This window comes from Tachypleus tridentatus, chromosome 13, assembly GCF_004210375.1.
Source record: "Tachypleus tridentatus isolate NWPU-2018 chromosome 13, ASM421037v1, whole genome shotgun sequence".
Classification (NCBI taxonomy): Eukaryota; Metazoa; Arthropoda; class Merostomata; order Xiphosura; family Limulidae; genus Tachypleus; species Tachypleus tridentatus.
The window spans coordinates 113,644,636-113,671,009 of NC_134837.1; the positions used below are offsets into that span (position 1 = coordinate 113,644,636).

A 26,374-nucleotide genomic window follows, 5' to 3' on the forward strand; every position below is an offset into this window, starting at 1 on the left:
ACAACAGTAACCATACTGATTTACAAAAGTCAAAACAGGGAATTGTTGTTGTTGTTGTTTTGAATTAAGCACAAAGCTACACCATGGGCTATCTGTGCTCTGCCCACCACGGGTATCGAAACCCGGTTTTTAGGGGTGTAAGTCCGCAGACCTACCGCTAAGCCACTGGGGGGGCAAATAGGGAGTTAAATCTTTTACGGAGAATACGGTAGACGGAGTGATGTGGCTGGCTTTACTATAAAACAAACAAAAACTCAAAGAAAATTTTAACATGGCTTTTTTTGCTTAAAAACAAGAAAAGTTTTCCAAGCGATTTTTGTTTTGTTAATCAAATTTTCAGGTAATAAAAATTAAATATTAATTTCCGCAAATGTCATTTTGGTACGTAAAAATGCCAAGAAAAATAAACTTCGATTTCTTGTTAATTTTAGTTATAACGAACAAATATAACTCAACAAATATTTCATTTTTCTTGATCTCTGTCAACTGTAGAAAATGGTGGGAAAAAGAAATCACGTAGCGAACGAAAGAGAAAAGAGCGTTACCAAGTGAGACAAGTGATTTTATCCGTGCGATAAAAGGTAAGTACACATAACTTTGGGCCGAGCGTGGTCTAGTAGTTAATGTTCTCGAGTAATGAATCCGAAAATTCTCGATTTACAGGAAGATTCAGAATTAAGTGAAGGTGTTAACATTTTTTTTTATTTTAATTTAACTACTACATGAAATAAAAGTAGATAACTACCAGTTCTGTAGTGCCTTGCTGGTACAGCGGTAACTCTACAGATTTACAATGTTAAAATTAGTGATTCAATTCCCCTTGGTGGACTCAGCAGATAGCCCAATGTGGCTTTGCTATGAGAAAAACATACACGCCAGTTCAATAAGTAAAAGGTAAAAAGATTCTTACCCAATATAGTTATCATAGAAAACTCTAATTCAACATTTTCTAACTCAAAAATACTTTAGAATTGGTTATTTTATCATTTTGTAACATTTTTTGATAAAAATTGGAATGAAAATTTAAAAAAGTAAACACTTGTTTGCATACAGCTTTGAGGGGAATCTCTTGTAAATGGTGCAACTTTAAATTATTTTCAAATTTTCATTCCATCCCAAAACATTGGTTTATAGATAAATAAACTATCATACTTTAAATACATAATTAAACATTTTATGTTTCTTTCCTTATTTGTATTATTACAGTTTTTCAATTCCACCCTTTTATAATGTCACAGCATGTAGTCTGAACTACAATGAAGAAAAGCATAAAGAATATAGCTACAAATAAGGTTTGAATGCCATTAGATGGAGCATATTATAAACTGTTTCCATCAGTGTGAAGCAAGTAAAATATTTAAGCAGAGGTCCTCAGAGAAGAACAGAGGAATCTTGTGAAAAGTTTAGTAAACATAAAACTAAACTAGAGATCTGATACTTTTATTTTTAGTTTCTTTAGGTGTGTTTCTCATTGTTAAAAGGTTTTTTTTGTATTAAATTATATCTGTTTGAAAGCTATGAAAAGTTTCTCTTATGACCAGACATTAGTTAAATTTAGAGGGTAGTGAAGGTAACACCAATATATTATTTTGATTCAAATCCTTATTTATTTTGTTAGGTTTATTGTAAATAACACAAGTAAAATAACTTGATGAAACTTACATGAATAGATGACAAATGCCTGTTGGAGAAAAACAAGTGTAGATGATAACATTTGGAAAGTCTTCCACCTATCGTCTTCAAGTGGAAGACTTCAAAATGTCATCCTCTGTGATTTTACAGCAGTTATCGTCCATTCAACTAAGTTTCATCACAAATACTCTGTTTAAACAAACAATCAAAGAATAGTAAAACAACGTGTTATTTTGTGAAGTTAGATTGGTCAAGTCTAAGAATATGGTTAGCAATCATATTTTTAACTACTCTTACCACTGTGGTGGTGATACCTTTGTTAAAGTTCATGATGGTAAGTTATGAATAAATCTTTGTAACAGAAAGAGCCAGAAAATTTGAAAAGTATTAATTACTGAAGAAGGTATACAACAAATCTCAATAAAAAATGTTTTTATTTTCATTATGATTGAATATTCATATCTTTTATCGGGCTTGCAAAACTGTGTCAATAAAGCACCAACTATCTGTAAAAAATGTAGCTGTTCTGTTTTCACAGTTTTCAGAAAATATTTACAGGGTCATCACTGTGACCAGTTGTACTTGGGCACAGTTTATAATTTGTCAAATTAGCTCTTCTGAGCCATTAGGTTTAAATGTTTGTACTTTAGCACAGATGTGACACCACTTAAGAACTTTCATGAAATTGTATTTTGTAAACATGAAAATGTAATTATATAAAGCTGTAGGTTTGAATTTGGGTATTTGTCTGTAGTTTGCACTAAATACTATAAAAGTGATTTGGAAGTCAAGATAATGAAATTTCATATCCAGAAGTACTTAAAATATTATAATTGTAAATTATTCATAGTGAAATGGTAAAACACCCTTTATGTTAAAAAATGTAAAACTGTGACAGTTATGCTGTACAACATAGTGATTAAATGCTAACAAAGCTTTGTGGAAACTTAACGATAACCACGATGTCACATTACATTTCCCAGATAAATATTCTTCAAGATTTTAATACATTTCAACTTGTGACTGGTTAGATATCTCACAATAATGTTAATATGATATTTTTATTTTAAAAAAATTTCAGGATTGGTAATTTTCAATTTTGTTTGTATAAAATACATCTTTACTATAAAAAATATTGTCTGGTCATTAGTAACTTTAGTGACACAGATTTTATCGTATCATTATTATTTATCTCAGATGCATTGCATGGTATTTTTAAATATTGTAAGTATATATTTTAAAGTGTCTAACAAATTGTATTATTTCTGTTTAAAATTGTTCAATATTATTACGTTCTTTATGACAGAGACTTTTTTACTTTGAAAATAATTTATGTTTTGCAATAGATTATGTCAAACAACGTCATGTTATTATTAATGGTATTTATCAAGTTTTGGACTTCATCATAACAATGACCAGAACAGTTTAAAATAGTTCCAATTTATCTTCTTCATTTTTATGACTTCTAATAGATCAGATATTATTATTTCTTTGTATTTTTCTTGTCACATTTTTGAGGTTTATTTCAGTAATAACTTTATATTTTTCATTTATATCTTTGTTATGGATATTTAAATATAAAACTTTGTAATTTCTCAAATGTGTGTCAAAATTCTTTATCATGTAAATTAGGGTTTCCCAGAATGGTTCATATTGATCCCCTTGGTTTGGTGAGACTGTAAAGGGGTGAATAAGGACTTAAGTGTTGATAGGAGGACAGAAATAACTCCTGTGCTAAAGTTGGCCTATGCATCTAACTGCTGTATGACTTTCCAAGTTTGTATGTTGTTAAACCTGCAATTAGTCATGTAAATGGTTGGACTTCTGAAGAGACAGAGAAATAGGTTTAATGTTAGAAACTTCAGGGACTTGAGACTCAAACTCTGAACCCTACAGTCCGATATTCATCAGGCAACTTTTAGAGAAAACCTCATTCTTTTTCACATTTTATGTTTCCTAATGATTGCATCATAAAAGTTGATTATATTTTGAAGTTTCACTTCTAATTTATGTTCTAAGAATTTGAGAATCAGTGACTGCTTTATAAATTTCTAAAGGGGTCAGCATCTCAAAAGGCTTTAGGAAATTCTGATATTATTTTGATACATTTAGGTGTATGGCATACGACGTACTTGTGCTGTTTATGACCTCCAAGTTCTTATCATTCATGTTCTATGTAAAGTATAAAATCAGTGGCCTTTTTTAATCATTTCAAACCAGTTCATGTGTTTGGTCGAATAAACGTACGACAAAAAATTTGTCATTATCAATTGCTAACTAATTTCTGTGTGTTATGAAAACAATGATTCAGGTCATTCTGAGTCAGACTTAAAAGAACAGCAGTGACACAGCTAGTTGCACCAGTGGTAGTATAACTGAGCATGGAGTCGAAGAAGAGTTGAGTGACTACGGTGAGCACAGTGGACTTAGTGTTGAGAGTGTCACGAGCACTGCTGTTGACTGCAATGGAGGACTAGAAGAAAATTTGACTAGTAATAAGGCAGTTCTGCAAAATGGACTTGATTGTATTAGCATTAAAAGTAAAAATTTTGTTACATAGTGTTATTTTATGCTCAGATTGATAAAAATAAGTGTCTGGTATTTCAGTTTTAAACATTTTTGTTTTGTATAATATTTTAATATGATGAATGTTTTTGTCATTCTTTGGATGTAGCCAACACCAAAATATCTTTTTGAGTAATATCATCCTAAATATGTCTCTAGTGGAACAGGAATTGACACCCTCAGTAGTTGAAGTCATTAAAATCATCAACCAAGAAGGACTTTTGCCGGGTATCAAAGTTGTTGCTGATTGGTTAATCATCAATAGTGACATTATTGTAACTTATGGAGAGGTGATTAAAGCTGTTACTTTGTTTGTTTAAATTCTGGTATATTTATGTTAAATTGTAATTTTTTCTGGAGTGTTATTATCTTACTACAAGTTATTTTAAACTGTGGTCTTCATATATGATATCACTATTTTTGCTTTAAATAACCAATTTGTTCCAGCATTTGATTTATATAAATATGTATGACTAATTGCTATTTGATCATTTGATATCGTATGGTAATTTTTATATGGAATCAAACTTTTGATATGCACTGCTGGCTAAAACCTTAAAGCCAGTGAACATGAAAAAATATGCATTTTGCATTGTTAGACTCAACCACTTATTTGAGTCGAGCTTTGAAAGATGAAAATAAGAAAAGGGAAAATAAAAATAAACTTTTTAGCATTTAATAGGGAAAATGTGAACACTATGAAATTAGCCTAAATACCAGCTGGTCAAAAGTTTAAGACCATACAGAAACGAAGCGTTAATCGGTAAACACGTAATGAAATTTAGTCATTTGTGTTCAAGCATTAGTGTTGTCAACATCTCTCACTGACATCTCCTGTGTTACACTGGGTAAAAACATGGCAAAGGCTAAAAAGTTGACAGAGTTTGAACTTGGCAGAATTGTTGAGCTGCAAAAGCAAGGTCTCTCTTAATGTTGCAAATTTCTTAAAAGACCCTGAAAGATATGGAATGAGAATTTCAAGTGGTTGGGCCAAGAAAATTTCACCAGTGTTGAGCAGTGTTGATGCAGAATGTAGATCAAGAACAATAAGATGGCATCTGTGAGAGAAAGGCTTTGAAAACTGTAAACGTCTTCAAAGGCCATGCCTCCTTCCACACCATGAAACAGCTCAGTTAAACTTTGCTGAGAAGCACGAAACATGGGACCTAGAAAAGTGGAAGAAGGTTTTGTTCTCTGATGAGAAAAAATTTAACCTGGATGGTCCAGATGTCTTCCAACGTTACTAGCACGATAAGGATATCCTGGGGTACTTTCTCCTTCCAGTATTATACAGGGGCATCAAACCGCAGCTGGTTACATTGGCATGTTGGAGAGAGCATCCTTATTGACTGAAGGCCCTTACTTTTGTGAAAATGACTGGATCTTTCACAAGAACAATGCTGCAATCCACAATACCCACAGCACAAAGGACTGTTTCATGGCGAATAACATGATTCTTTTGGACCATCCAGCGTGTTTGCTCAAACTGAACCCCATTGAAAATGTTTGGGGGTGGATAGCAAGGTCTTTGATGTGAAAGAATTAGCAAAAGTATAATATTATTACATATATATATATATATATAGACAGACAGACCAACACCTGGTAGTTGTTGTGAACTTACTGGACTGCTTTAAGTTGCTGTAAGTTTAATGCTTGGTATTTTCCGATGCTAGCCCTCCAAGTGTTCAAGGTTTTGTCTGGAATAGACCAGAATGGAAACAAACACAGCCTTTGCCAGAGGACTTTACCCTACGTGGGCTAGCCCTACTTGAGAATTTTCACCTTCAGTTGGAATTTGATACATCCTATGGACTTAGTTCGAAAGAAGAAGTTAGTAATTGTTGATTTAAGTCAAATTAAATTACGTGATTTATTTGCTTACACATAATAATAAAAACTCTGAATATGCAAAAGAAGTAATCTAGTAAAAGAAGAAAACTATCAGATTTTGACATAATAACCTTCTACAATATAAATATTTATCTCTGCTTAGTTTTTTTTGTTGTAGTTATTTGGAATTTTTAAGAGAAATTCTATATGTGGAATTCTGACTAACCAGTTGTTATTTCATCTAGAAACAGTTGAATATGTAGCTTTTTTTGTATTACATGGTTGATCTTTATATTATAAATAATTATTATGTTACTGTGTAGAAGTTAAAACTTTATTGGATGATAAAACTTAAGTTTTTGTACAAATAATTTAGTGCACTTACCCCTGTCACAACTCACATTTCATCCTTCCATAACTTAGAAATAACAACGTACTTTTGTTCAGGCAAATGTTTCAACATTTTTCTTCAGATGTTCTTCAGGTAAGTAGCTTAAGTGGGATGTGTGGAAGGCTGTAAGCTTACAACTAACCCTGTAAAAGTGATATATTACAACAGTCTCTCCGTAATAACTTATAGTTGTTTGGCTCTGTTTATTTGTTGTTGTTTTCCTGAATTACACGTTGTACTCAAGTTTAGTGATTGCATAAAGGCTTCTACAAGTCATTATATGCTAGTGGTTTATGTCTATTTAATTTGTGTAACGAGAGTGATGTAAGATTGTGGGATATAACACTGGAACATTCATTGTAACAGAACAATGTCATATATATGTTGTTACTGCCTTCATTCTGTGTAAACATAGTTACTTTTGTTACTTCAGTATCCAAACTTTTGTCATGAGAACACTGAAACTGGCCAGTTTAGATAAAATGCTTGTGTTTAATTTTTTTTTTTTTTTGCTCTCCAGCTTTCATTAGTTCTCTTAACTTTTTTACAATCATTTTGTGTGTTGTAATAATTAATGTTTATTTACCTGTTAGATATCAGTGGATATGTATTCTGGAATATCATATTATACTACTAATATGTAGACTTTTTGAGGGAAAAAAAAAGTTTATAAATTAATGTACACAATATTAATGAGATTGTTCAAAAGTGTTAAGTTGAATTTTGTGTTAATCTAGATTTGATTTTTTCACACAAGTGTATGAGCTAAAATGCATACATAAACATTTGTTTTTTTGCTTGTGGTGTTACAAGGTTTTTCTCCGCATACAGTGTCTTCACAATTTTGGCCAGTTATTAGCTGGGCTCCCAAAGACAGGAGTCAATTTTAACTCTGAAAAAGAATGCTTTACTGCAAGTAACACAGAAAAAACTTTCAGTGGAGCTGTAAGTATTGAGGCTGTAAGTTTATAACAATCTAAATGTTATTGTGTTATTGATTAGTTACTGGTGTCCATCTCTAAATGTTATTGTGTTATTGATTAGTTACTGGTGTCCATCTCTTTTTCATAACTGTTTCTTTGTACACTTCTCTTTTGTTCTTTCTTTCTGTTTCTGTTATAAGCATTAATGATAAACCAAAAATTTGAATTTGATGCCGACTGAAGAAATGTGTAAATATTATGATAAGACAGTTAAAGAGTAAGTGAATATTTGTTTGAAACTTCCTGATGAAACCATAAACAACAGAAGAGTTTTGGAGAAATCAGCACATAGTTTAAGAGATATTAATATAAGCTGTTGACCTGCTGTTTTCACAATCATCAAGCTGTAGCAGAAAGAAAACTAACACTGGAAGTTTTTGTCTGACTTGTATGCACCATTATTCCAAAAACTGAATTGTGAATTTTTTATTCACTTTAGAGAAGTATTGAATTAATTTCGTACTTCTGTTTTATGTCATTACACAAGAAGAAACCTTGCACTAATTACTGAATGATATATATGTATATATATAAATATGTGTGTGTGTGTGTGTGTGTATAGTTTCTAGGCAAAGATGAGACTTGTTTAGTTTAGTGCCTGGGTTTTAACAAGCAGAATAAATTACTTTGTTTTTATTTAACCTGTTAAATTTTATTCAGGTATTTGTTGTTTTCAAGAGTATTTTTTAGTGTTAATCTTTTGAATTAATTATATCTCTCAGGGAGTTGAGCAACCTGTAGGTCAAAGAAAACAGATGATGTGGAAAATGGCTCATCTGTGGTTGAAGGTAGGAATGTTGTGAAAAATATATTGTCATGACTCTATAGTATTATTACAAATATAAATATATGTTAACTGTCTTATGTTGTATAAAGCATATCAGTTTATGATGTCAATTTATTTTTTATATATTTTTTGTTCTTGTTTGCAAATTCTACTTGACTAATATTTTAATGTTAGTGAATTTTCCTTTAGTATACAAATTTTTTAAATGATGAAACATATCAGTAATATTTTTTTGATTCATATGTCTAATATTTCACTGATATGGGTATGTGGATCTAGGCTGAAGTGAATGATTTGGAATCTAAAGTGAAAGGAGGAGGATTTCCCCAACTTTCCCCTTATCTGGTTCCTGACATTAGCTCCTTCTGTCAACATTTGGCATTGTTAAAGCAGTTGAGATTATCCAAGAGATTTGTTATTGTTGTGCCATCTGTTAGTAAGTACATTCAGTAGCACAGTTTACTTCTACTATTAGTTTTTGCTTCATAATTAATAAATAAAACTGAAGGTTATAGATACTCTTGTTGAGTCAAGTTACTCAGCACAATGTGAAAGTCAAACATAGAAAATTGTGTTATTCCCTTCTTACTCAGAGAGGTTGTTCCACTATAATTACTTCTAGAACCTTCTAAATGTGTGTTGAAAGTTTTAATACAAATTTGTATTTCATCTGCTATTTTCTCAATTTTTAACACTATATGGGTGCTGTCTGTTTGACTGGCCTTGTAACCAACACAACAAAACATGATATCTTAATTATCCTTTCCTTCGTTTTAGAATGACTGCAGATTTCAGCAGAAAATTACAATTATTTATCCTAAATGGCAACAAGCTTGTAACAGTGTACTTCTGTTTTTAATTTTGTTGTTTTGTTTCAATAATTATATATTATAATTATATTATAATATAATGATTATAATTCATGCTTCATTATAATCTATAGTAACAAAGTGCAGGGATTTTATTTTAAAAACAATTAGGATATGTCACCTATCATCTAACAACATATATTCTTTGTGCATTCCTTAAGGCAACAAAATTCCCATTTACCTTTTTTTTTAATCTAACCTATTAAATTTTTAATTTGTACATTTTAGGACTTTTTGGTTAAAGTTTACACATCTATATAAAAAAAAAAACATGTTAAAGAAAAAAATTCAACACTTAAGGATTGAAACCTTTTTGATCTTGGAAGCTGATCTTCATCGAACCTAAGTTGGTTGTCCCAAAAATAATTGTATAATTTTCAAATACTCATTTTGGAAATAAAGTTCAAAGAGTAAAACAGAATTACTCATACTTATCTTTTTTTCTAACTTACCTACTTATGAAAAGGTTTAAAAAATTTCATTACCTAGTGGAATACTGATATCCTTTTACTAAAATGAAACAAAGACATCACAGTCACGTAGGTCATAGAATGGCTTTTTTATTGGTTATAAATATGTAACATTAACAAGAAAGCATGAGTAAATAAATAATTTAGAAAGAGATCAGACATTCTTATTTTAATTTCTGGCCTGTTAGTACCTGTAATCGGAGTATCTAATTATGGAATATTGTAACACTTAAAGGGAAGAAAGAAAGCTTAAAACAAATAATTCAGAGCTAAAAGGTATTATGCGACATGTAGAAATAAAGATTAAAAATTGACATAAATATATCCTTTTTAAACTAATTGAAACTTGAATTGTAAATTATGTATTGATGCCAAGCATTTTCACGTGCATTGACAATAAAGTTGTTTAATTGCATTTTAACTGTAACTTAGTAAAAGTTATGATGTGCACTGAACACCACTATATGACTTGAAACAATAATTCAGAGCTCAATATTCATTAAGTATTTTTTTTTCTCCTAATTATAAGTGCTTTTTTTGTGTGTTTGGCAAATGTAAGACATGATAGTTTGAATATGATTTTATTAAAACTACTTCTTTGTTTCCTCACTTGTTATTGGTGACAGCTAGTCTTGATGAACGTAAGAAAGAAAGTGTGGGAGCAAGAGAAGCAATTAGGTGGCTGGAAAATGAACTGAGGCATGGAACTAGGTGAGTAACGTTTTTTAGTTTTTACTGAATAACTTACAAGTAAAAATGTTGTTGGAATACAAGAAAATGTCTGCAAAAGTATAATATTTATCCAACCATATATTTTTATATTCAGTTAAAAAAAATTAAAAACTAACATGTAATATACGTGTATTGTGTGGGAAAAAATACTTTGATTCTGTAACCTCCATTATTTTGGTTAAATAATTCATAGTTTATAATGTTAAAAACCATGTTTTAATACCTGTGATGAGCGCAGCACTGATTGGTAGCTCATTGTGTAGTTTGATTTTAAACACTAACCCATTACCATACTCTTTTTGGTTTGGAAGTATAATTTGTCATCGGTTATTATTATTATTTGTTTGTTTGTTTTTTTCAATTTTTCTGTGCAAGTTTCATCTATGTTTTTATTCCCAATCTTGAAAATTGAAAATATTCTTTCCAACTTGTAAAAAAAAAAATAATGCCCTACATCACAAATTGGAAATTATCTCTATTCTTATACTTGCACTTGTTATTTCAAAATTCTAGGCATAGTTAAAAACATTCTTTATCTTTCAGAAGTCAGATTCCATTTGTCACCTTGTAATAATTTTCATCTTTCAAAAAAGAAATTAAATTCAATAAAACTATTGCTGCTATTTCTTAATATTTTCAGCTGGAAAATGATTGTTGTGAGGCCAATATTTTTGACTTAGTTATTACTTGCCATCATATCATTTATAAACATCTAACTAGGGTTACACTACCTCTTTGTTTATTTCTGTATATAAATATATAATAATAAATAAATTGGAAACATTGTTTTGAATTGGTTTGATAGTATGAAAGGTACTAATATTGTTGAGTTTGTTTCTATGTATAAGTGTAATGATAATTAGGTTTAGGATATTTTCAAAACCTCATTAAAAAAAGAGTAATTTCAAGTAACCAATCTTGGATTGAAGATTGGTTACTTACATTGCTTACAAGTGTCTCATCCTGGTCCTCTAGACAGAGGTTGGTGTCAAGGCCAAGAATGTTTAAACTAAGAGCAGTGGTGAGAATTTTGAAGACAAGACAAATGAGATAAGTTTGGCTTAAAATAGACACTTTTGATACAATCATAACAGTCATAAATAGAAAAATCTTAAAGAACAGGCTAAATAAGTTTTTGGTCAAAACAAAGATAAGGTTTGTGTCTTTACAAAATATACTTTGTTATAGTGGTACTCAAATGTTTTATGTTACTGCCAATAACAACAACAGATACACAAGTTTTACAAAGTGCAGTCCATCCCAGAATTTTTTGGTTGGAATTTCATCTTAACATCTGATGTACTACAAAATGGGATACTTCTCTTTGACAATGTATTGTGATTATTATTATTATTGCTTGCCTATTGATAATAATAGTTAGAAAAGAAGTACCATTTGATAAATATATTTTTATAAGCTATGTCACAAAAATTACCAGTTTATTACATTTTGTATAGCATTGCCAAATCAATGTGAAAACTTTTTTCTCTAACTTTATTGTTATTTTGAACTAAACCTCTGAAAATTAATGCAAAGAATACCTGAGCACATCCCTGTAATATCAGGACTACAACACAGGAATCATTTTTCAAAGTTCCTTAACAACTATTGCCATCCTTTCATAGGTTTATCAGTGACTTTTGGAAATTTGTTTTTTTTTTTTTTTCAAATTTAGCTGTTGGTTATTTATTGAAGCCACTTGTGTGCATTTTACATGAAGAGAGGTTAAACAAAAATATTTATTAAATCCGTTTATAATCTGTTTGGTCTCAATGATCTTTGCCTTTCATTTTTAACACGTTGGATTCTGTTTTTTCTACGGAGAAATTTGAATATGCAAACTTGACAATTTTGGGCTGAATAAAAAGAAAATTATAACTGTTCCTTTAATTCTGAGAATTTTTGTGTGTGTATGTTTTACTAGGTACAGAGTATTACTAGTGACAAACAGAAGGTTAAATCTAAAATATGTGTGGTGTTTATCATACTACTCTTACTGTAGAAGTTTTACCTCAGAACTGCTTTCGGTATTGGTAAAGGTAATTCATCTTTCTTCAGAAATTTATATTGATTTTAAAATAGTGAACTTTGGTGTAGATAACTGATTTTCAGTGCAAACTGGGATGCATGAGACAGAAGAGACATATATCTTTGCTTAAGTTATAATTATTATTGCAAGTAGAAATCCTATTCTAAATGTCGTTTTCATTTAAACAATGACTCAAAATATGTATAAGGTATTTTTAATTGAGTACAGGTATTATACTTTAGTAACTTGGTATTCATTGAGCTACCACAATAAACAAATTCTGTAGTAGTCTTAGTTTTGAATGGATGTCGTAAATAACTCCTGGATACTTAGGTGAGAATCTCTGGTTTGTAACAAGGCAGTTTAAGTTATTGTTATATGTTATATTAGTATTTTCAAAATACAGTAACTTTTTCACACAAATAAGCTGTGAATGAAGTGCTTTTAAGTGAAGGATATTTCTGTCTATTATAAGTAAAATGCTGTTCCTTTCAAATCGGAATTTCAAAATTTGATTTTAATTTGTTATTAAGATCATTGATATTTATGAATATCAAAAACCAAATTATCTATATTTATTGTAATCACAGAAAAATAAGAATAAACAATAACTCATAATAATTGCCTTTGCCTTTAACATTTTTTCATTCTTCATGTTTTGATACTGAATTTATTTACATTTATACATACACAAGGTGCCTAGTTTGGTAAAAGATAACAAAGTAACATATTTAAATAACGAATTTATTCTGTTCTGTTTTTCTGTGACATTTCAGACATTTTTCAGGAAGTAAATACCATGTGACATAGAAACTGTCTATTTTGTGGTTAATATAAGAAACCTATTTTTTACTGGGTTGGATATTGCTGCAGCATATACTACACTGTTTTTATAGTACACATGAAATCTTTTTAACATTATAGTAATATGTGCACACAAAAAAATGTATTTAATTTTTAGTAAATATGAGGCCTTTACTCTAATGTTTTAGCTTTCTTATTCATTTCTACTGTAGATTTTTGTTTATTTCATTTATTTCTTACTTTATGTATTGATCAACACTTGCCACAATCAGGTCAAACTGTGAACATCATGATTTTTTTAGAGTTACATTCAAGATTTAATTAAACTATGTCGTTATTATGTATGAATAAAGTTGGCATCAAAATTTAATTAATATTTTATAAACTTTAAGTTCTTAACTTTACAAGGATTTATTTTTAAAATGCCCAGTTTCTTTTGATATGAGAATGTGATACTTGCTTTGCAGGTTTTTCTTCTTCTCTGATTTATTTATCAACTCTCTGAAAAGTACAAAATTTAACATAAATTACTCATTATGATATAGATATTACTCAGGCAAAACATAATTTTCATACCTTTCTTGTTACTTGTTTACAGAGCCATAAACCAGAAAATCAGAACCACCTTGCAACACCCATCTGTCATATCCTGTCTTACACAAATTGCCAATAGTTCACTTGGATATTTTATACCATATTATTTATAATGAATGGAAAGCCAAGGCTGTAGTCTATAAAATGATGTATTTTTGTACATTGTCTGTTTCCATTTTTAGTTTCACATTTGTTCTCACTGGGATCACATCAACAAGCTCAGCTGGATTTTGAGGCTCTTATCACATAGTTAGAAAGCTGGAAAAATTATGATAATTATTGGAGATGTGTAATTCATCCATGTAATTTTTCTTTATTTTCTGATGTACATCATATAATAACAATTAATAAGTTAGATGAGGTAAGATAAAGAGAAACAATAATAAACATTCTTCACAAGATTTTTCTTACTGTTATGTAATTTGATATGGTAATTTAAGCTTTGAGTTTCCAAGTAACTTACTACTTGTATGTGATGGGATTATTAGTTGGAGGCAGTTCAAAGGGCAATAAAATTTAAGTAAAAACAGATGTCTACTGTTTTAGTATAAATGTAGTTTGATGTTACATGTGAAGTTGCTTGAGAATGAAAAATGAAAAGATAATTTAGGTCAACCTTGTATATAGGGTACTGAAAAGTAAATTTTATAATGAAAAGATAATTTAGGTCAACCTTGTATATAGGGTACTGAAAAGTAAATTTTATAATTATTGAAAAGGTTTTTAGAGATTACATAAATTAGTAAATTGTCAAATGAATAAAAGTATTTTTAATTTTAACATGAAAGTCACTTTGCACTTGGACTAGTTAATAAAACTACTTGATAAATTCAGAGGCAAACCTTTATTAACAAGTACTTCATTAAAAATATGTATTTTTTATATACAGAGGTCTTGTAATGTTTACTGCCAAATTGTGTGAAAATACTAAAATATTAAAAGTAATAGTATGGAAATGATAATGAGTGTAAAATGGTTACAAACTTGGTTTATTTGACCGAGCTCATGTGAATAAGATTAATTAAAAGCAGCTACATACATTTTTGTTACCAATATGGTTTACACACTTCCAATTCCATCTGGAAGGTGCACAAATCCCTTTGGTAGCTGAAATCAAGTTCTTAGGACTTCTTCTTGACAGTAAGCTGACTTTTATTCCACATATTAATTAGCTTAAAGACAAATATACAACAGTACTGAATATGCTTTGCATCCTCTTTTCCACCTCTTGGGGAGCTAATAAGTGCTCTGTACTTAAGATCTATAATTTTATCTAAGAAGGACTGTCAGTCTCTAGACTGTACTTCATCCAGGGGCTTCCTGCATTTCACCAGTCCAGAGTTTGTAAACAAAATCATATGAAGATTACTTCTCGCATGTTTTCAAGTATCTTTAAATTATGTTGCCAAGCTCTGACCTCTGCCACAGTATCCCATCTGCCATTGTATCTTTATGCCTTATTGGGCTATGTATTTTGCAGATAGGTAGTCTAAGATTTATACCTTTGGCCTGCATATTTAGGCAAAGTTGACTGAGATGATTCTGACATTTCATCCTACTACAGAATCTTATAATCAGCTCATCTCACCATGGATTCTTGCTTTCTCCACTTGTTATTCCTTGAGTCACCTAAAGAACTTGGATACTTCTGCCTGAAAGCACAGTGGCATTTATTTAATAAACACTTTTCAAGTTACTCTTCTTCTTCTTCTTCTTTTTTTTTTTTTAACAGATAACTCAATATCAGTTGACCATGGGTTCATCTGTGGTTTGCAACAACTTTGTATTAGTTCAACAGTTTCCTTCATGCTCTGTGTTCATTATTCAGTTGTATGTAATATCACTTGCTCTGAAATGTATAGAAGTTAGCACTACTCTAATTGTATAATCTCTACTGACTCTCTTAATACTATGAATATCACTTAATGAAACCACTTAATATTAGTTCTCATTCAGTTGTCTTGAGTGTTGTAAAATGAATGTACCATTTCTTCCTATCACTTCTTTCTGTACAGTTTTTTAGCCAGCCATTTCTCACCTTTTTAACCATTCCAGTCATGATCATTTGTTATGCCTGTTAGGACTTTGTAGTGTTAAGTGACTCATACTGACTCATATTGATGTGCTAAGAATCAATTGTTCATTTATTGGATCCTTTGTTTTCCTGTGACTTATCTTCCATTACCTTCATAAGGTGGCTTTGTAAATGATTTACATAAGCCTATAATAAATTATCATTACAGAAGAGGAATCTTCTGTAGGTTGCATCTTACTAGATTCATCATATTTCTATGTCATTAACCATCCCAGTTGAATTGCCCTCTATAAGACATTGAGTGGGCTGGTATGTGGACTACTACTACTAATTTTCTATTTCAGTTCTTACATTATCTGGCAGTTTCCTTTTCTGAATGCTTTCAACTAACCAATGTACCTATTTTTACTACATCTGTTAGACTCTAACAGGTAATTTTCTCAATTATATAGTATTTCATTCCAGTAAACCTTTATTTTTTGCTGGATCCCTTCTCTGTTCCACACTAACAATTTTAATTATAATTACTATGGGCTGCAACAGGCTGTGTTGAAATGAGGTGTTCCATAAGACTATCTAGACACATATTGGATGGTATCACCTTATTATGGACTGCCACTCATGGACAATCACTAGTAGAGCTAAAGGAAATCCTGGTTGTCCCTGCCTATCATCAGGTTGTATAAACTGGGATCAATTTACTTTCAGACATGTAGGAAACTTGGTTTACATATTGCACAGATTTCAGAGTACTGTTCCTCAGGTCCCTCCAATGCTTTTTATCTCCCAGATGTTACCAGTGATCCTTGGGAGTCCGTACCAACCATAGTTTTCTGTTGCTGGAGTGGCTGACAAAAGCTTTTCCTTCAGATTGTTTGAGCATGTTTCTCCACTCTAGGAGAAGAGGGCAAAGTGGGGGGCCTTCATACTTTGTTTTCTCCAAGTGTAAGTAGGAGTGGCACCAGCCTCCATGGGAGCCTACTTGTAATTCCAGTTCAGATTTAACACAAAGCTATCTGGTTGGTGAGTGCATGGCCATTCTATTTTATCAATGTTGATTTCATTTATTGTTCATGGAAGGTGATCCACTATCTTCTCATAATTCTGAAAGTGAAGTGGTCCTATTCTAGGTCCTTGGTTGAGCACAGGTATCATGGAGGCATCCTGATGGATGGGTTCTATATATATATTTATAACCATTCTGTTCAAAATACAGCAATGGTGTTCTGATGGTGTAAAGAGTATACTATCCCTTAAACTGAGTGGCATCATAGAATTAAACATCTAAATGCAGTTCTCCTCTTCAATTGGATCTGCTCATCCTATCATCATACAGATGTTTGAATCCTGCAGGCTGGCTTTTGAATATCAAGAGAGCCAATCAACTTTAGTCCTCACACAGGTTTGGGGTTGTCCATCTGTCTCCCTTGATTCTTCCTTCTGTGAATTGGGTTATGGAAAGTAAGCAGTATATTTCTGTTTCTGTCTTGGGCACTCCCTCATTCTCTCATGAGATATGGATGTTACTGACCTTTGAATGTTTTGGACCAGTCCTACAGTGACAGGAGTTTATTGCTTGCAGTGAGCTTCCAGCAAATACCAGATGACACATTTCCAGATTTCTGGGTCAATCCTGTATCATGCCCTGGAGTCTGTGTTTACCTCACATCCATGATTTTAGGGCCTGAAATGACTGTGATGATCCTTGCCTTACCTTCAAGCAAATGTCAGTACCCAGCGAGGAGGTTTTAGATGTGGTTAACATGATAAATATGAGTTGGTTACGTTTGTGTCTGACATCTTAATTAGATGAACACAATCCTCCTATGGCAGTTTCTGGAGGGGGGCATATAGATACAAGCCAACTTTAGTTGAAACTGGCAAAAAGTGTATGTAGAATAAACAGACATACAAGTGAATCACACTTCTGCTTTATATATTTATATTAATAATATTTTAATATGATAGCCTACATTTAATCCTCATGTTAAGGTTATCAGTTTAATTTTTAACATTTCTAACAAAGGTGAAGAATTGCATATTGTGTTACATAATCTAACAGCTGTTCAGTTTTTAATTAAATTATAATAAATGGTTTCAGCTTGAGTTTTGAGTTAAAAGTTCAAATATGTCTTATGAGAGAAGCGTAAGGTAAAAATTATTTTCAAACTTTCTTCACTAAAGAAAGTTTGAAATACGTTTTCTCTATTTTATTAAGCTTATGATATATATAAGAAGATTATTGGCAGGTGATAGTAAACATATATACTGTTACTTTATAAATTAGCAGTTAAAATTGGGAGACTACTGTCAGGCAATATTTTCTGAAGATGGACTTCTCTATGAAGCATGTGTTATGAGTACTAATGAACAAGAAGGGACATGTGTTGTTCACTTTCTTGGGTATGGTAATGAGGAAGAAGTTTGAATTGGAGATCTTCTTGCATCTCAAGGAAAGCATGCAAGAGCACAGCAGGAACTTGCAGCCCAAGGTTATTTTGCTGATAACATTGATGTGGAGGTAAAATATGCATACTCAGTCAGTAATTTAAGACTTGTGTAACATTATACATTTATATATATTTATTATATTGACCATTAAGTCATTGCTAACCTACATCACAGAAGCCACAAGGATGCAGCACATGTGCACCCATCTTACTGTATCCAAGAGCATAAAACTAACCTTTAGTCATCACAAAGTTACCTATCTTGGCTGAGCTTTAGTGGGCTAGTATTTTCAGTTATATATGTATTATCATTACTACAATTAACAATTATGTTTTTAAACTTATTTCTTTTGTAAAATATAGAACTGTAAATAAAGAAGTAAAGCAAACAGTTATCTCTTCCAGTTACAACCTTTGTACTCAGTTGCTGTTTGTCTTAGGTTGCTAAGATTTAAGAAACTTCACACGTGGAAGATGAGAAATTAAATAATTTTTAAAGGTTTTATATATATACATTTGAATAACCAAAAATTTATAAATTACTATATTGATACCATTATAATTTATCAAGTGTAGTAACTAAGCTTATTTGGGTCTTAAAGAATATGAAATTTCAAACGGGCTAAAGACCCAACTTACCAGCACAAAGTAATACTTGAAAATGGTTGAGAAAACCACTTGAGGGATATTTTAAGCTTTTGATTGGTTATTCACAAGATGTAAGTTCATATAAGGACCTGTTTTCAAAAATGGGAAGAGGTGAGTAGAGCCACTGTGTTTAATTCAGTATATGAATGATATATCAGCAAATAGAAAAGATAGGAGGTTCTTATTTCATATTCTAGCTTCTCAGTATCAGTAATTTGAGTTCCTAATTTGTACAAAACAATAAGCTTCGTACTTGGACACCCAATCTGAACCAATGCTGCATTTAACATACCTTGTGACACACAGAAATCAATGTTTAAAAGTGTTTTTTTTAATATTTATTTTTAAATTAAGAAATTGAATAATGTATAATATGAAAATTTACAGTATAATCTACAATTTGATACCAAACATAATGACATAAATTCATAAAATAGTATTATAGTATTAAAGCAGTATTATAATTGCCTGAGAACAAGCTATTTTTTTATGTAATATATTGTAATGAATATATGTGTGTCCATGAAAGATATCATAAGTGAATGTTTTAAAAATATTGCATGGTATTGTAAACAGTATCAATACAAAAATGCTTTGTTTCTAAACTCTGCCACAGTGATTTTTGTATCTAAACTTTATGTAGTATTTGTCAACCTCTGACTGTGTTCTTTTAGGTTTATTTCCATTTTGTTTACAACTATTTAGTCTTAGTGCCAATGGAAGTAGACAGCTTTAATGCCACTGGTTGCTCCACACATTTTTATTTTTGTGTGTTTTATCTTGTACAAAATAATACTTTTTTTCAAGAATTGAAAGAAATCCTTTTAATTATTGCACAGAATAAGTTTTTTTCCTTCAGATAACTTAATACTTGCATGTTAAAATGTTTAAATATTTAGTATTGTACTTAAAGCTGGCAGAAGTATGTGTAACATTATTCTAAAACTGAAATCTATAAAGCTATAAAAATTAATGATAATTATTGGAATTATTATTTAAAATACTAAAGATTACTTGTAGTAACATCATTCTTTCCAAGAGGTAACTGCTAAAATTATACTTCTAGTTTCATTTTAAAGGTATTTTAGTTTAAAAATAAAATTGTGTTCTTTTCACCAGGGCCTGGCATGGCCAAGCGTGTTAAGGCATGCGACTCATAATCTGAGGGTCACGGGTTCGCATCCCCATTGCGCCAAACATGCTCGCCCTTTCAGCCGTGTGGGCATTATAATGTGACGGTCAATCCCACTATTCGTTGGTAAAAGAGTAGCCCAAGAGTTGGCAGTGGGTGGTGATGACTAGCTGCCTTCCCTCTAGCCTTACACTGTTAAATTAGGGACGGCTAGCACAGATAGACCTCGAGTAGCTTTGTGCGAAATTCAAAAACAAAACAATCTCTTCACCAGAAAGAGTTATTACCTGAGTGTGCACTTCAGTGCAAGTTCCTGAGCATGCTGCAGGCCTCTAACAAAGCTCTCATTCCTACATCTGTTAATGTGTATTGTACCAGTCTGTTGTTTCATCATTATTAAACCATAGCCCCCCAGCAGTAGGAGGGTGACACATCTTTTATGTGTAGTAGTCACCACAAACACAAGTGTAGTCTTTCCTTTCTTCATTATCAGGTAGAATAATACTAAGTTTAAACTTAACAGTTAGAACTTTCATTTGAATTATGTTGATTTTGATTTTCTTTTAATTCACCTTTTATTGTTAGGGGAAACATGTCCTACTACCTGTTACTATTATTTAATCCAATGTTCAAGTTTCATCCAGTAATCTTCAAGGTCATTATTAGATCTATGGCTATTGCCATACTTGTTTTAGTGTATTTCTAATTATTGCCGTTATTTTCTTTCTTTATGATTTAAGAAAAAGGACTATCATAATATGAGCTTCATGTTTTCTACTGAATGTTCCCACATTAATGATATCATTCAAGGTTTTTAAAACTCTTTTACAGAAGTCATACTATACTGTAATGACAACTACAGACAATGATCAGTGATATTACTGTCATTGTGCTCAATTTGGCTGGGTTGATTCTTATCTCTGATGTAGGATACTAACTACACTTGATTTAACTTCTCATTGAAGTTCTACTTTTGTCTTTCTATGCTTGGGATTTACAGTTATGTGTCTTTTGTTTTCTCTTTCTGCAGTTAATTTCTGCTAAATCTTGAACACCTGCATGGTCCTCTTTCACCTGATTCTTTGAGTCTAGGGATATATTTTTCTTACATTTTTCTTTCAATCTACCCTTTTTCACCTTATTTCAATTTCTTTTCCGTTCTTCTGCTCCTTTTTATCCATCATGACCCTTCCAGCTTCAGTGAGGCAGCTTGCACATATCTGTTTTCCACTTTGCTCTGGATTTTCTTCCATTTGTTGCATTTAGTTGGATATTTTTTTGGACTGCTCCTTGTTAGGTTGCTTTATTTTCTGTTTAACCCTTATCCAGGACTTCTGTCTTGGGTCTTTGTGATATGGTGTTTGAGTTTTTTGTTTTTTTTTTAATTAAGTTGGTATCTTCAGCTGATGATGCAGCTCTTCAGCAGTGTTCGTATTCACCAGATTTTTATTTTGTGTGTCTATATATATTGTTTTTTTGGAGTGATCCTCCTCTTTCTCTTGTCCTCTTCTTACTATTAACTTTCTCCCTTAAGCCATAGAGGCAATTCATTCCTGGAGCTACTTGTTGACTTCAGTCCTGTAAAAACTTTTCCATTGGTGAATCCCTTTGCTACATCCTATGAAGTTCTGTAGGTTCTTTCTCAGAGGTTTTTCCTTCCATCTTTTACTCTGCACCTCTCCTATTGAATAGGCTGTGAGGTAATTCCTCTGCTCCATTCTAGAGTTCTACTTCTGTATTTTTTTATCATTCCAATGAAGGCAGAAGGCTATTAGTCTGTCCCACTTAACCCAATTTTGGTCTTTCTTTTGGTCAGTTTTCTCATCATGATGGACAACTTCCACATCTTGATTTGTCTACATATTTTTTGCTTCCTTTGATTTACCTCAGTGATCAAATATTTGATTCTCAATAGTTCCTTTTAAGTTGGTTATGGCTCAGACTTTTCTCTTTCTCTGAGGTCATATTCTTGAAGCCTATTATATCACTAATCTATAGACACTTGGTCTCCACTTACCACACCGAGTGTGGCTTACTTTGTTTTGACTTCCCTTTTCCTTCAGGAGTAGTCTCATTTCAATCTCAATCCTCCTCTAACTACATTCGTGGAGAAGGCACAGCCTACATTTTTTGTCTTTGTCACTTGGAGGTTTTTGATACTAGGACTCTTGTGTTTCCTTTGTTTCCTGCAGGAGTTATTTTGGAGGATTCCCTCTTCTCTTGAATCTTTTGTTCCTCTTAGATTTGCCCATACACATTTCCTTCAGTAGTTTATGACCTGTCAATGCAGGTATCAGTTGATCTCGCATGGCCTTGGATACCCTTCTTTTCCCATTTATACAGACTTGCATATGATTGGAGCCTTTCAGATCTCAGATCAGTGACTGTGTGCTCCTTCTGCATATAAATGTGAGTTTCTGTATCTTTGGTGACTGTAGGTGGTACTTAGTGCTTAACACCCACCAGTTCTGTAACTACACCTTTCAGCTGCTTCTGTTCCAATGAGGTACAGCTCTGGATGGCTGATCCATTTCTGATGCCAAGGGCAAGGTTTCTCTGGTTCTACATTTTTGAGCTAGTCTCTCCTCACAGTCTAACCTTCATTTTCTGTGTCATCTGTTTGGTATTCTTATTGTGATTCATTCAAAAACATTGTTGTTCCCTCCCCCATTGTGGAAGTACTCACTCTCAGAACTTCTTTTGTCTTGGTTCTGGTCTTTTTCATCTACGATCATGATCATCACATTTAGTTACTTATGAATCATGTCTTGAAAACGTAAGCTTAGGTGATAGAAGAACAACTCTCTCCTAGATCTGGTATCTTTACATACAGTGGTTTCTCTATCTTCTGGTATTTGTAGTGGATTTTTCTCTCACTTTTGACCTCGTATCATTACTGCCTTTCCACTCACTTTACTTTCAATCTCAGATACTATAGGATGTGATACAATAGTGTCCCATCACATACACCACAGTAACGTTTCATGTATCCTGGCTTTTGTCTCCCTCTTGTTGTCAGTTTCCACTCCACAGAACAACTCTCTCCCAGATTTGGAACCTATCCATACAGTGGTTTCTCTATCTTCTGGACTGCTTGTTTGTTTTTTCTTTGTTTTTTTTCTGGTCTTATAACTACCTTATTCAACATATATGTATATTATCCAGACAGTGGGATGTACTAATAAGCAGTTGGTGTATAACAGGAAATACTTACCCAAAATATGCATTCAATGGGCAGCATGGAAAATGTTAAGCCATCTGCCTCTGCTTATTGCCTGCTGTTGATATGGAGTTTTATACAAGACCAGCCAATCATTAATTGACAAAAATAGAAAACAAATTGACAGTCAGGGGGTGTATATACACAAACACCTGGTGTCTTTAGTTGTAGTAACCTTTGTGCTGTCTCTAAGTAATGGACATAATTCCAGGTGATTGTGTCTGATGACAGTGGTCCATTCACATCTTCAGTATTCTCCCCATGCAAATTTCTCTCTTCCCCTATTTCTTATAGTACACTTGTTTTGTTTTGTTTCTTTTGGAGGGGGGTGGCTTTGCTTCATTAGTTACAAGCTGCTGAGGAAGTAGATATGGAGAATTTCTCATTTAGTGATGTGATTGCTGTAATACAAAACCAAGTGAACACACACCTGTATTCAGAAGTAGAGCTAGAGTGTTACCTGGTTGTGTAGTACAAGACATGTCATTAAATTATGAATCAAGCCAATTTTGACTGTTAGATCCAGACCAATGAGCTGTGGGATGATATTCTTTGTACACCTCATTTGTATGATATCCAGTATTGAATAGCCTGAATTATAGCTTTAATCACACTATATGCTCATGCCCAGCTATCCATCTGCAAGTTAATGAACAGTTGAACAGTCTGCCATTCTGTCCATCTCAGTGATATGTTGGCATCCAAAAAAAAAGAAAAAAGGTTTCTATGGCATTATGTTTTGCTCTACTACCTCTATTGGGCAAAGAGTATTCTCAACTTGAGATGGACATAGTCTTTCAACAAATGTTCCCCATTAACTTACCCCCCACCTTATGGATATCACACCCCATGGGCTTTCCTTCCTGGTGCTGTTTCCAGAAAAGAGTTCATCATTGTAATTTCTTTCCACCATTTCAAGGTGAGAATTTAGCTCTTAGTGATGCAAAAAAGATTAGTAACATTTCTAAAGTTAACATTTATTTTACCTGTAAATGTATTTCAGATTGATACACCACCTCCCATTCTTCCTTCACTTTTGGTGTATTTAGTTTACCTCATGAGGCAGATGTTTGTATGGATTACTAAGTGTGGATGATGTGTTGCTCTCTTATTGGTGAAAGTATAGTTTGTTATTATTACATTTTAAGAAGAAAAGAAGTATGTCATCAGTTAAACCACCAAAGACAACATGACGTTTACTATAGATATATTTATTTTTTAATATATACTATTGTAGATACAGCCCTTTGGGCAGTGCCCTTCTTCAGTTATCTGTAGTTGAACAGTAAATTTGTGAAAGAAAATGTTCTAAATCATCAAAGGTTATATGACTTTAACAAAGAAATGTGTACAGTAATGATTACAAATGGTTAAAATAGTATAATAGAGAATGAGTGAACACAAGTTATAAGAAAAAAAATCTATGAATAAAATGGATCATTTTAACCACATATAAAAATGCATCATATATTCCATCATATTCATGTGTTGTAGAAAATTATAAATAGGAAAAACCAACATATTATTCATACATTTTGGGGTCACAGTAAGCTGAAACACAGATAAACCAGTGGCTTAACACTAGTTTGCAAAATAATTACTTTAAAATGTCCAAAGATATCTTGATAGGATAAATGAAAGCTTTAGCTTTTTTTAAAGTTTCTGTTCTTTGCTTTAACTTCTTTTAAACATTTTTATACAGTATTATGCATTTATTTAATCATGTATTATTTTTTCAGTGATGTTTTTTTTAACTTTCATCAACTAATTTTTCATTTTCTTTTACAAAATTTTCAGTTGTGGATTTTTCTTTTTAAAATTATAATACACATGTATATTGTTTTATATGTACAAAACAGTCTAATTTCTTTATTGTATTGTTTCAAACATTTTTAAACATTGTTATAAGTGTTTATCTGTTATATTATTGTGTAATCTTTAATTTAAGACTTTTCCATTTACTATTCAGCTAAAGGTACCTGAAGAAAGTATTACACAACAGTTTTATCCACATCAGTATGTATTATTAAAAATATAGTTCTCTGTAGTTAACATCTTATCATTGGTGGTTTAACCTACAATATACTTCATTTATTCCTTTCAATAACTACTATGTGTAACTTATTATACAGTTTTATATATTATAGACTAGCACAGTACGCTTAGCATGTGTAGAAATGGGAGCTTTGTTAAAGGCTTGTAGAATGTGCAAGAACTTATATAACTATGTGTGTGAAGGAAATCACTCACTCTTTGTGGTGCAGAGAAGTGGGTATCTCTGAAATACATTTTTCAGGTAAGAAAAGTTTTAACATTTGAAAGTGAATTGCATTTACATTGTATCATCTAAATTCATTATTTAGAACCATAGCGAGAGTATGGAATGGATTGGAACCAGGTACGGATCTCTAAAGCCTGGAAAAAAAACCTGCAAAGAAACTGTTTCACATCCAATCATTTATGCCACCTCATGCATGTCATACAGGTTTTCAGGTATGGTCTTTACAGGTCACTTGTGAACTTACTAGTGAATAATGAATTTTCAGAACCAAAGCAAATAGAGAAATAAAAGAAGCTTATTGGATTGCTTATCTAAACTGTTCAACCTTTCAGAATTAATCTAGCTCCTGGAATTGGTGATCTCTGTTCATTGGTTTTATCTCTGTCAAAAAAATAAAAATAACTGTTCTTTCCTTATTTTTTTATGAAATATGAAAGCTGAATTTTCTAAAATTTGCTGTTCGTTTAAGATAACTTTTCATACCTGTTTTTATAAATCAATTAGTATGACATATATTTTTAAATCAGTCTCCAGATGTCACCTTTATTTTACTTAAACACCTAAGCATAGTTTTAAATACACATATATTTAGCCATTTCTAAATTAAAATATCCCTAACACCTTTCCACAGACATTACTGCCATTGGCTATGTTGTATAAGAAATGAGACACTTCAATAATTTATAGACAAATAAACATTTCCTGGAAAAACTGGATGACCTTCATAATATCACTAAACTCCCTCTCTGTATATAAATATCATTCATTTGATTACACCACCACCACCAGTTTGCCCCTGAAGAAGAAAAGCCCACCTTATGAAAGAGCTCATGTTGTAGTGGTTTTTATTTCATTTTATTTTACGACTTCAGCTTTGTTCTTATTATCTTCCTGCACATTTCCAATACTCTCTTCAATG

General features: G+C 31.8%; 1 protein-coding gene across 24 annotated transcripts in view; it reads left to right on the plus strand.

The window, feature by feature from the left end:
* The window catches only part of LOC143239950 (nonsense-mediated mRNA decay factor SMG5-like), a 220,519-nt gene continuing 194,145 nt past the window's right edge, over positions 1 to 26,374 (plus strand). For 3 of the 24 annotated variants that reach the window (XR_013021464.1, XR_013021463.1, XM_076481633.1), the window contains exons 1-6: positions 588 to 894; positions 4,307 to 4,487; positions 7,235 to 7,381; positions 8,127 to 8,192; positions 8,471 to 8,627; positions 10,157 to 10,241. Coding sequence is in view for 18 of the 24 variants with exons in the window: in XM_076481633.1 (XP_076337748.1) it covers positions 794 to 894; positions 4,307 to 4,487; positions 7,235 to 7,381; positions 8,127 to 8,192; positions 8,471 to 8,627; positions 10,157 to 10,241 (737 nt within the window). In the remaining 6 variants the exon portion in view is untranslated. Of the gene's footprint in view, positions 341 to 492; positions 895 to 4,306; positions 4,488 to 5,873; positions 6,031 to 7,234; positions 7,382 to 8,126; positions 8,193 to 8,470; positions 8,628 to 10,156; positions 10,242 to 11,191; positions 13,461 to 13,693; positions 18,246 to 25,537; positions 25,668 to 26,374 lie in introns of those variants that run through there. The other 21 variants (XR_013021465.1, XR_013021462.1, XM_076481637.1 and 18 more) reach the window with 20 other exon arrangements.